The following is a 13,299-nucleotide window of genomic DNA, read 5'->3' on the forward strand; positions in this document are numbered from 1 at the left end:
GAACTGACATCCATTTTCTTTTGCCCATTTTACCAGCTTATTTAAATCCTCCTGCAAACTTTCAACATCAGCTTGATTTTTTATTGCACTACACAACTTTGCATCATCAGCAAACAACTGAATATCTCCCTGTAAGCCATTTCCTATATCATTTATATACAAATTAAACAACATTGGCCCAAGCACAGAGCCCTGAGGCACACCACTGGTCACCTGCCTCATTCTGGACTCGGCTCCTCCATACACCACCTTATGGTATCTCTCCCTGAGCCATTCTCCTATCCATATCACCAATTTAATATCCATACCCATCTGCTCCAATTTGCATAACAGTGTTCTATGGGGTATCCTGTCAAAAGCCTTAGCAAAATCCAGAAGTACCACTGTGTAGCCAGTTCCTTTGTCCAACTCAGATGTTATTCTATTATGAATAGTTAATAGATTGCTAAGGCAGGATCTACCTTTAACAAAACTATGTTGGCCTCTATAGAGTATCATATCCTGATCCACCCATTCTTGAATTTTGTCTTTAACCAACTTTTCCAATACTTTTACCACTACTCCTGAGATGGTGATTGGTCTGTAATTTAATACCGCAGTTTTAGAGCCACCCTTATGCAAAGGAACCACTTTGCCTAACTTCCACTCCCTAGAGACCATACCAGAGTTCAAACTTAAATTAAATATCCAAGTAAGAGGGGTTGACAATTCATTTGCACATTCACGCAACACCCGAGCTGATATCCCATCTAAGCCTACCACAGTGTTTGCATTTAAGTTTTGCAATATATTTAATACCTCTGATTCTTTAGCTTCAATTCTCACATTAGGTATTGCTATAGGTATAGAGATATCCTCACTTGGGTGATAGACTTTTGAAAAGTGATCACTCAGTAACTCGACTATTACATCTGATTTTGTCACCTCGATACCATCAGCACCCACTAAGGTTATCCTTTCGAAGTCATTCTTCCTCTTACTTGCCACATAGTGGAAGAACTCTTTGGGATTACCCTTGATCTCTTTGGCTAAGGTCTTCTCATAATCTGATTTAGCTTTTCTTACTATGCTGGTAACCTTCCTAGCTTGAGCCTTGTACTGCTCATGGGTGTCCTGATCGCCTTTCTCCTTGTAAATTCTCCATAACATTTTCTTTTTTTGCAGTTCAAGCTTGATATTACTGCTCATCCATCTAATGCCTGCCTTGTTTGACCTCCTGACCACGGGGACACAATCTGATATTGCTTTCCTCAGATACATGCTGATTTTATCCCAAGCACTGCTAACATCTTTCCCTTGCAATATCTTCTGCCATGGGATGGCTGCAAGCTCACTCCGAAGCTTGTTATAATTGCCTAACCTGTAGTTCCGTACATACCCCTTCTTAATAGAAAAATCCACAGATTTTGCAACCTCCCAAGTCAATACCACATGATCGCTTTCACCAACTGGAGGTAACGAGGACACCTTACTTATGCATATAACCTCTGAACCAATAACCAGATCCAACACTCTCACACCACGTGTCCCTTCAGTTATGTGCTGTTTCAAGTAATTATCTCATAGAAGGTATGAACTCAATTTAAATATTTTTACTAAATAATAAGTATAGGATGCTATTTTCAGGCAATAATGATCAAGGAAAGGAAAGAGTAGCAATAGCATTCGACACCAAACATGAAGACAAACTTCTTGATTGGTAGGCAGCTTCAAGTAGAGTTATGTGGACAAACTTCAAAATGGGACAGTGAAACTTATTTGTGCCTATGGTCCCACAGAAGGTTCTTCTGAGGAAGAAGTGGAGGAATTTTTTGAGTCATTAGAAAAGGCAGCTGAAATAAAGCAAATGGAAAAAGTGGTCCTTGTTGGAGACCTGAACAGCAGATTAGGAAATGAATTTCATCAGGCATATAGGAACATTTGGGGAAAATTTGGAGAAAAGATCAAAATTGATAATAATAATAAGTATTTTCTGGACTTCTGCTGAGAACATAGACTAGTCATTACTTACACCATGTTTCAACATAAAGATGTGTACAAGTTCACATGGAGAGAAGACAAGAAATAAGAAAAGCATCATTGACTATGCCATTGTTAAGTGATATCATAACATCATGGTTCAGGATACAAGAGTGTACAGAAGATTTGAAATTGGAAGTAAAGTACTAAGAAGGATAAAAATGAATATCATGTTGAAAAGAACAGTATATGGGAAAGTTTTAAAAAGAATTAAATTAGCAGTTTTTACAGGTAAGTTGTAGACTCGATTATGCAAACTTTATTGAAAAAAATTTGCAGCAGTTGAAATCAAGAACCAAACCTTGGAGTCTCATTGGCAAACTCTGAAGAAGACATTGATTGATTCAGCTAGGGAGATTGATGAAATTGTCTGCAAGGATGGAAAAATAAGAACACCATAGTGGACACAAGAAGTGAAAGAAGCAGTCCTGGAAAAGAAAGAAGCATGCCAAAAGTTCTTAGCAAAAAAAAGTCAGCATATGCCCCAAAAGAATATAGAGAAAAATGTAAGTGAACTAAGCTATGTGTAAAAGTAGCTAAACAGAAGTCATGAGAAGATTGGTAAGAATATAGAAAATATCAGGAAAGTGGCGAATGTTCTGGAGGCTATTGAAGAAGCTTATAAATGGAGGAAATGAAAGAAGCAGTCCTGGAAAAGAAGGAAGCATGCCAAAAGTTCTTAGCAAAAAAGTCAGTATTGCTTGATTAAGTTTACATTATTATTAATCTACAGAGAAAAATATAAGTGAACTAAGCTATGTGTAAAAGTAGCTAAACAGAAGTCATGAGAAGACTGGTAAGAATATAGAAAATATCAGGAAGATGGCAAATGTTCTGGAGGCTATTGAAGAAGCTTATAAATGGAGGAAAGAGTGCTGTAAAAGGAATCAAAAATGATAAAGGTGATATGAAAGCTGACAATATGGATATCCTAGATGTCTATATCTAACATTTTGTTCTAAGGCAATTTGGACTGAATTAATCCACCTAGACCAATCTAGATGGATTGATTCAGTCCAAATTGCCTTAGAAGAACAAAATGTTAGATATGACAATATTGGAGTTCTTATAAGTAATAGACTAATTTGGAGGAAAATTGTTGATAGTAAATTAATAATAATGTAAACTTAATCATGTAATGCTGACATAGTAACTTGAACACCCCTTGGGGGTACATATCAGGAAATTTGATTATGATGATGATGATATTACTGAGTGTGAACTTCTGTTCAAAATTAATTTGTGCCCTATGTGCCATTTTAGTTCAGACTGAATGTGTTGTCTCTCTTGCAGACACCAGTGAGAATGGCACCTATTTGCATAGCCTGTATTTGGACATTCTTTGGAAATATACGAGAGAAGCTCTTACTTGGCTTTTGTGATATGAGCTTTTTGTTCAACTTCTCTCTCTCTCTCTCTCTGTGCATTTAGCGGTATTATAATATAGTGGTAATGAATTTCAGATAGAATTCGATGAACAATGTTAGTTTTTCATCAATGCACTACAAATTTATTTTTGAAAAAAAAAAAATTTTTTTTTTTTAAATTTTGTAATGACTATTAGCCTATAACACCATAAAATGACAGGGATAATAAAACTTAAATAAAAAATGTTTGGATTTAAGTTTCTAAAGGATTAGTTTTAATAATTAGCATTGCTAGTGATATTTTTCACTGAAGATTGTTAGCTCAGGCTATATTAATTTTACCATCAAAAATGCTAAATATGTTGTCACTAGGTAAAAAATAAAATATTTTCCTTTTCTGTGTGTGGCAAGTTGGTTGATAAACAACTGCTACCAGTTCAGTTATACTCTCATTTTTTTCTGTCCATTCTTAGCCTTTTTAGAGGTACCTTTCTTTCTACTCCATCTGTGAGATTGATAGAAAAGAAATTTTTCATTACATGCCAAGTAGGGAGAGAACTAGGAGCCACCCTTGGAATGAGAAGGCGATTAGTGATTAGTGAGTATACACAGCCTCTACATTAATTAAATTGTGAATATCATCAATTTCATATTTATTTGGCTACAGTGGAATTATTCATTGTGTGGTTTGCTGCTATTCTTCCTTTTCCACCAAGACAGTTAGTCTCAAGCTGATTGTGGGATTGATTTTCCTTTGGGAGACTCTGTTTTCTCTCCCTCCCTCCCACCTTTCTTGTATGTGTGCATACATAAAGAGAGAGAAGGGCATAAAACCAACTTTGAGCATAAAGTATAAAGTCTTCTTCTTTAACCTGGATCAGTCCATTTCTGGATGAAGGTCTTTCCCAGTTTTTCCATTCTATTAAATTTATAGTATGGTTTGTGCAGTTTGTGAGTTCATGCCTTTGCCACCCTAGATGAAAATAGTCCAGGTGGTACCTTAATAATACTGTTTGCAGTCTTATAGTTTAACTTTTTCTCATTTTGTGTTGTATTCTCTTAAACTTTAAGAGAAGTCTGAGGGCTGAATTTCTGCTAAGATGAATAGCAGAAATTCAGTCTGTCCACATGTTTAAATTAGAAAGGATGGGCAGATTTTCTAATAGGTGCTTATGCGTTTTCTGAAAATCTTAAGGTGGATTTCATAAAATGCATAAGCACCTATTAGAAAATCTGCCCATCCTTTCTTATTTAAACATGTGGACAGACTTATTTGTTCGTCGTACACCTTTCTTATTTTTCATCTGGAGATAATTTTATTCATATTTTAACATCTTATGTTAAATAATGAACTGAAATTCTCTCTCATATAAATGGCTATAGTACCAAATTACAGCTTTGAGCAGGAATCAAGTGTGTATGTATGAGGGGTGATTAAGCTAAGATGAATAGATAGTTGATTTAAGCTTAAATTAACACATTTAACTCAAATGATTATTGCAGAAGTGTTTGCAGTGTAGAACATGCCAGACGAGATAATGTAAATTTATTCCTAGCTATTATGGACAGGTACCTACTTAGTTGGAAAACAGGGTCCTTCAAACACATGACAAAACACTGCTAGCTTTCTAGCTGAAGCGAGGGGGTAAGTGCAGGATGTCAAGCTAAAGCGGGCTGCATCCAGCAGGTGAGAGTGAGAACTGGAAAATCTCTACTTGCTCCTTAGCATCTGCCAGTAATCTGTTAATAGCCTTGTCTGATGCTGCAGGTCACCACTACTACTAGGACTGCTGTTAAAATAATTGGACAGCATTTGCCCTACAGATATGTAGTATTGTAAAATTTCCAACTTACATGAAGTCATATTCTTTTAGAGATTAACCAGTTTCTGTGACTCTTTCGAAAACCTTCAGACTCTGGCCTTTACCATACACTTCCACATTGAATTCAAACTTATATAAACCTTTTAAATCAGCTCTCACTAGAATGAACACAGAGTAAATTTAGTCAGCTCTAGCCAAAGCTGGATAGCATTATGCTATTCTTAACTATGACAGACTTTTGCACTAAGCTAACTTTATGTTCTAACATCAGTTTGCTATAGTATAAATATTGTTGCAATAATGCAACAATGTTATCCACGCTTGAGTTTCGAATGTCGTGATTATTAAATGAGTGGAGTCAATCTGAAATATATCTAAATATATTTAACTATAATTTCATTAATTAGCATTAGTCTTTTTTACAAAGTATGTTGACTTTATACTTAATTTATTTATTTTTATTTTATTTTTTTAAATATAACCGTAGTCACCACCAGTCCGAAGAAAACCAAACATTGGAAGATTTGGTAGGATTTTTAAAAAAATTTTTGATTAACTTTATATGTACTTTGATAAAATCTCTAATATTAATTACCTATACTTTTGGTTTAAATTAGTTGCTCTTATACCTTATTAACTGTTATTAACTTGTATTTTTATTATAATAAGTTCAGAGTATATCAAAATGAGTGTTTCCCCCATTCAAATTATTGGCATTTAATTTTTTTCAAGAAATGCATTTTTCCATTCACTCACTTCCATTATGCATTTTTTCAAAATGCATAATGGAAGTGAGTAAAAATGTGTTATTTATGCTTGTATCACTTTTCTCCTTACACACAGAAAAATTATTCACATGCATTCCATACATACAGCATCCCTGGTGGTGAATTTCAGAACTACTTTCTTTTTTCCCGGATATTGCTTCCTCGTGATGCACAATGCATTCCTGCAAAGTTTTGCAGCATTTGAATCACTGGGTGGTGCTCCACAAGGCCTTAAACAGAGTAACTTTATTTTGATCACACTGTATTTAAAACAAAAGCCTATGTATGTAATTTAAGGGTAGCCTGCATAGTATTAAAGGAACTTATTAATGAATAGTGTCAAAAATACAGCTTTGCAAAGCAGTCAGCATTTCATTGAAGAAAGACAAAACTGTTGTGGTAGTACACAAACAGTCTTTAAGACTGTGCTTGGATATATTATTCTGTCATGTTGGAGAAAATCATAGTCCTGCACAGAGGCAGATTTAAATCACTAAGACTCTTCCTTGTCTCAGCTTCATTATTAAGACTTCCTTCCAACTTTAACAAAATTGCCTGCATCAGTCTATAAACACTTAAGTGATTCTCATATTAAGGACTTCACCCTGATAACAAAGCCACTGTGACAGTGAACAGAAAATGTTCCTTTGGGTACTAGGTTATACTTCATTCTTCACATTCAGAAAAAATTATATGGATCCTTTGATTATAAAGATCTAGGTTTGAATCCCATGTAGCAATGAACAACTTTCATAAAGGATTTTTTTGATAGAGGGTGAGTTAACTGATCTTATACAAATTTGGTCTCCTCCCCGCCACACACACACACACAAGACAAACCAGTTGGAAAACACATGCATTTCGCAGGCATGATACTCTCATCTCATGGTCTTAGGATTATCTTAACAAACATCTACATTAGCTAACTAACAAACAAACCATGCAGCTAATATTAGTAAAATATTAGCTGTAGTGATTAAACTGGCATTGCTTATTATGGTGCTAGTGTTTATTATTATTAGTATTAAGTCCAAAATGAGCACTGGATCTGATTCAAGAACCAGTCTTACTCCAAACTTTCACTCCTTATTTTATGTGGGACACTTGTTTGTGGTGGAAAGAACCTCCCATTGATGGTACTGGCCCTTTTCATTCTTCCTCTTTTCTTTACTTTTCTTCCCGTATTCTTTGCTTTACTTCTCCTGAGACTTTTCTACTCTCCTTTTTTTTTTCAGATCACCATCAGTGGGATCCAATGCCCTGCCGCCATGTTTGCCTTGCGGTGCAACCCATGGAAATTTGGAAAGGAGGATCCTGGTAGTCTTGCTCTACTTTGGCAAGATAGGCAGTCCTGGATGATTCAGCCAGGATCCATGACTTTTGCAGGCAAGCCCACTAGCCAGTTGGCTAGTGGGCTTGCCTGCAAGGATCAGCAGTGTTGCAGTAAGTCTTTCACCCCCCCCCCCCCCATGGTCTGTGGTTGGGATCTAAGGCTTGCTGTAGTGTTGATATAGCATCCAGTGTAACCCTGGCTTTCCACTCCCAAGTGCAGTCATTGCTTGCTAGTCAGTGGGCATCCATATGTGGCTCATGGTGGCTAGGGAGCTCTGGCACTGAATCAAAAGCTCCTTGAGCATGTCTTTTTCATCCTCAAACATTTTCAGGACCCTAACAAAGTCCCAACCAAGTACTGATACCCTAGATACAGCTTTTGGTAATAGAAGTAAAAAACTAAAGATATATGACACTAATATAAATGTACCAGTTTTTTTCATCTTTCATGCATCAGGTGAAAAAACAATAGGGAAAATGTCACCCTTCTTTATTCAAAAGGATTTAAAAGGACTGTCAGGACCTCCCAAAACTGTTAAGAAATTATTTTCTGGTGATATCCTTGTGGAAGCATTGTGTCATCAACAGTTTGGAGTAACATCAATGAGTGGCACACCAATCACATCAACACCTTATAAAACGCTCATTAGGGATTGATGGGTATGAGGTACATCCTGCTATGTAGGGATGGTCACCTGGTTCCAACCAGGAACATTATCTTTACTTTTGATACACCTAAGCCTCCAAAATCTGTAAAAGTAGGGTATCTCAGCTGTCTTTTTAGAGTATACATCCCTTATCCACTAAGATGCTTTAAATATCAGAAATATGGGCATGCCCAAACTCCCTGACATGGCTCTACCACCTGTGCCTGATGTGGTAATAAAGAGCATGATAACAAATCTTGCTCTGCAAAAAAAAGTCAACTGTCATGGAGATCATCCACTTTACTCTCACTCCTTATTCTCAGAAGTGAAAAGATGAAAAAGAAATACAAAAAATTAAAACAGAACAAAGCATATATCAGGATGCAAAAAGAAAGCTAGTCACTACCACACCTACTCTGAGATCCTCATATGCTGATAAGGTAACAATTAATCATCTAATAACAGTAACTATTCCACTATCTAATAATTTCCCCATACCTGAACTTTATGATCATGAGTTTTTCTCTGTTCAACATATCAGTTGCATGACCTATAGTCTTACTCCAGAGACAACTCCAAAAATGGTTCCATTCGATGAGAACCCACTTGGCAGAGATATCATGTAAAGATAAACCACCAGACATTCCCACAGAAAACAATGGATACTTCGATATCCACTAAAAGTAAATTAAACTTGCCAACTGACCCTATCATATCAGATATATTGAATATTTTACCAGAGGAAGTAATGAATACTGGCTGTTCATTCTTTCCACAAACAATTTATAAATATAAATTGTATATATTTATACAATTTATATTGTATAAATATATACAATTCACAAAGGTAAGCTGAAAACCAGAAGTCTATAAAGCTGAAACAATAGGAAAATTTTTACAATGGAACTGCCATGGGTTTCGCTAGAATATCGATGATATCAAGATTTTGTTGCAGAAATACAAACCTTTTTTGTTTCTGTCTATTGGAAGCATACTTAAGACCCAATGAGGACCCTACCTTAAGGAATTTCACTGTTGTACAACAAAGACAGAATTGGAGATGGTCCTGCTCATGGAGGAGTAGCTATTCTAGTGGTTAGTCATACTCCTTTCAGTCATGTCCAACTTAATACTGCTCTGGAATCAGTCATGATTCGCTTATCCATGGGATTTCTTATTACAGTATGTTCAATTTATTTACTACCGAGTGGTAAGGTAAATGAAATCGATCTTGATATCATTATCTTGCAACTGCTTAAACCCAAACTTCTGATTGGTGACTTTAATGGTCACAATACTTTGTGGGATAGGTAGTACCAACACAAATAGACGAGTTCAAATCATTGAAAGAATCTTTGACAATAATGACCTCTCCTTTTTGAATAATAGTACTTTCTTCCATATGCCTATCCACTAATATTCTGCAATTGATCTTACAAATGCCCCTTCCATTATTCCACTTTTCATGTGAGATGTCGAACAGAACATATATGGAAGCAATAACTTTCCTGTTCTTTGCACAATGTCTTCACAGGAGCCATGTTCACCCACATAGATGCTCATATGGTAAATGGACCAGGCTGACTGGAACACTTTTTCTCATCTTTCTGATATTTAGCACTTGTGAAGTTATCAAAAACATCTGATATGTGTAATTGTTAATAGGCTTTTGTTATGTAAAACTTTTATCTACCACTACCCCTGATGATGTAAATCTTATGATGTACAAAACTTTTCGGGTTTTAATTGCTTTTTTTTATTAAATTCCTTATTTATATTATAATGTGTTCTTAGTACCGAAAACTTCCCACAGAACTGCTAAACCACAGAAACTTGCATTTAAACATATTAATACGTTAGGATTCCCAACCTTTTGAGAATGGAATTATCATTAAAATAAAAACCTCTTAAATGCTTTACTGCATTTTAATAACTTTGGCATGACTTATTTATTAATATAGTTTCATGGATAAGAATAACTTGCTTTTATATATAAACTAAAGGCAAACAATGGTTTAACCATGCTACCGGCCAAGACGTCAAAGTTATCATGGATGCGAAGTGCATATTAAAATTATAATACCATTGATATTACATTGAAATATATGATGGATACAAAGCATATGAGGATGCGTATTTGATCCATAATGGCCAGTTAGGTGGTTAAGCATAAACGTTTTCTCATGCTGTAGGTTCACTAATTTGCATTATATGAAATATCTTAATATTTCAATGGGAACATTGAACTATTAAGATATTTCAATGTTAGCTTTCTTAGTTTTCTAGAAGAGGTTGAAAGTTCTTTCTTTTTTTCAAAATATGGTTTGATTACACTGAGCACTCTTTAGCACAGAATAGGCTCTGACTACATTTACTGTAAATTAGGAGTACTGCGAGGTTGTGTTACTCTGAGGAATTGCAGTTGAGCCCAGGGTAAGTGATGATAAAAGAATTAATATTGCCCATGAAAAGAATATTGATAAGTGTTCAGTTGGACCCACTGAGCTATATTGCATTTAGTAATATATCCGAGCCTTATATGCTTAGATAGATTTTATTTGATGTGTCAAATTTACAAAAGTTTTTAAATTTTCAAGAAATTAATCTTTGTACCACAGATATACCAATTTTGCCTTGTATGCTTGATTGTTAATTTTAACCTTTGGTGCATTAGATGCTAATTCACCTTAGATAGTCATAGATAGTAGCCTTAGATGCTAATTCACCATCAAAAATCAAACAATAACAATCTTGGGAGTTCGCTATAGTGAGTTTGCCATGTAATATTTTACTTTAAATGTAAAATTCTTAGGTGGATATATAAAATATGAGCTTATTGCTAATATAACTTTCTAGGTACAAGGAGAATATCATGTAAAGACTTAGGTATGGGAGATTGTCAAGGATGGCTATACAAGCGTAAAGATCAAAAATCTTTCCTGTCAAGTCATCGGTGGGTAAAACGATGGGTTGTATTAAAGAAACAACACCTGTACTCATATCATGCAAAAGAGGTAAGTCTGAGCTGTGATAAGCTCCTGTTTAATTAAAATATAATTGTGTAAAATACCTTGAGAGAATGCCTTGAACTCTTTCAAGGCATTCTCTTGAGGTGAGAAGGAGTTTAGGGCAGGGGAGAACTAAAATTTTATTTATTCAGCATAACTGAATAGTGACATGAAGAAAATTTGCTTTTTTTATGAATACTTATATTCATGAAACACCATGTCTGTATCATGTTAATTAAGATTTATTTGCATTAGACATTACACACTTCAAGCTTTTCATGTTTGTTTTCCACCTGAAATATTGAAATGTACTTTGATCATGTTCCTTCTGAATATGTTTTATTGTGGTACTATCATCTGTTATGCCATTTATTAATTTTGCAATGTAATTTGCAAAATTAATAAATGGCTATACTCAATGTTCCCTCTAATTTTTTGCTGTGAGTGTGTGCAGAAATTTGCGTATGTGCAAAATTTGCCTTCTTTTGAAAAGTATGTGTGCACCGATACGAGTCATTATACTGATCATTTAAGCGAAAAAGTTAAAAAAATTTTAGTTCACTCTTTACCTTCTGGCGTCAATGGGACGTCAGCCAGGTCACCCCAACTCCCCACCGTGTTCCCACACATGACAGTAGCCTCCCCAGTAAACAGTCGGAAATCACGATTCACAAGCCTTGGGCGGGACTCGATCCGGGAACTTTGCGCATGTGAGGCCAACACGATACCAACTGTACTAGATAGGATTCTAAGTGTGTGTATTATTACCATCACCAAGTAAGTTGTGTGACATCGTTCACAGAGCTAACATAAATATTTTATATGTATTTAATATTGATCTGATTAGAAGTAAGAAATAAAGTAAAAAAAAAAAAAAAAGATAACACTAGTGACTGATTGCCTTTGATTAAATTTTCTAACTTTGCAAATAACTCTAAACATACATAATAAAATATTCCAATTACTAATTCTCACCTTGTTAAACATTCATAATAAGTCCGTTACTAATTCTTATCTTGTTTAGTTTTAGCTTCTATCTCTTTATTTTTTCTCTCTTCTGTCTTTGGCATTCACCCACTCTTTTTACATGCTATCTAAATTAATTGAATTTCCATATAATTGGTAACTTTTCACTCTCATTAGCATATCCAAATGACATTCTCCTAAACGGTTTCTAAGTTGGTTTTTTTTATTTGATTCATTAGACTAAAACCTCGCTCACAGTCTGCACTAGATGCAAGGAAGATCCCTCCAATATCTATCAACTTTGCCAAATCACAAAACTGCTCATTTTGAAGAGCAAATACAACCATTTGTGTAAAATTTGATATCATTTTGCATTTAATTTTTTCTTGTACAGAAGATTTGAAATCATTAAACTGACTAATTATTTCTGTAGTATCATCCAGAAAAATCATGATATTTAAGACAAAGGGCATTAACATGTTTACTACCAAATGAGAAATCACAATGTGAAATAGAGGAGATATCAAACACTGACCATTCTTGTATCTCATTCTCAGGGAATCTGTCCTCTAAATGTGCACATAAACAATTTATAAAAATTAACAGGGGACCTAGTATCTACTGGTTCAGTCTCTTCTTGTTTAAGTAAAGCATTTACTCTGTCACTCCAGCAAGCGTCACCTTCTAAATACTGATTCCTGATTTTGTTAATCTTCCCTCTGGCAAAATGATGACTGTCTAGTGGTGTAAGGTTACTCCTTTGTAAGATTTTGCACAGGGAAGCCATTTCTTCAAAAACATCACTTAAAACATTAACAGCTACTTTTAATGTCACGTTAGTTAATCCTGTGGTTAATTATTGTCACAATAATTAACCACAGGATCATTTGATTTGTCTTTTTCAAAATATTTGATCAGTCCCTCATAGTTTCTTATTATTGCCTGTAATGCAAAATGTCTGGATAGCCACCGCACTTCATTAAGTGGTCTGAAGGCAATAGCTTCATTTTCAGATGCCTCGACAATTTCTTTAAATTCATGTCTTTTCACTGTGGAACAAGAAAAGAGTGTGTACATTGTTCTCATTAATGTATCAATATCTCTGATTAGTTTAATTTCCTTCCACGTATCACAGATCCCCAGATCCTCACGGTGAGCTACACAGTGTTGCTGGACAAGATGTGGAACTTCTAATTTAAGTTTTGCAGCGACACCATTAACTTTGCCCAGCATCACTGCGGCTCCATCAGAGGTAAACATCACCATTTTTTGGAGATCAAGTTTCGTTTCTTGATAAAACTGTTTAATAGCTAACACAATGGAGGAGGCATCACATGCCTGCAACTGAATTATTCCACCAAAATGTTTTA

The 13,299-nt window shown here is 35.1% G+C and overlaps 1 protein-coding gene across 1 annotated transcript in view; it reads left to right on the forward strand.

The window, feature by feature from the left end:
* cnk (connector enhancer of ksr) overlaps positions 1-13,299 on the forward strand; it is a 221,522-nt gene that overhangs the window by 198,010 nt on the left and 10,213 nt on the right. Inside the window, exons 14-15 of the mRNA XM_090412454.1 lie at positions 5,697-5,736; positions 10,812-10,969. Of these exons, the coding sequence (XP_090268580.1) occupies positions 5,697-5,736; positions 10,812-10,969 (198 nt within the window). The remainder of the gene's footprint in view (positions 1-5,696; positions 5,737-10,811; positions 10,970-13,299) is intronic.

The sequence above is a fragment of the Typopeltis vanoorti genome, chromosome 22 (assembly GCF_054136105.1).
Source record: "Typopeltis vanoorti isolate ZY-2024b chromosome 22, IOZ_Tvanoo_1.0, whole genome shotgun sequence".
In the NCBI taxonomy this organism is placed as follows: domain Eukaryota; kingdom Metazoa; phylum Arthropoda; class Arachnida; order Uropygi; family Thelyphonidae; genus Typopeltis; species Typopeltis vanoorti.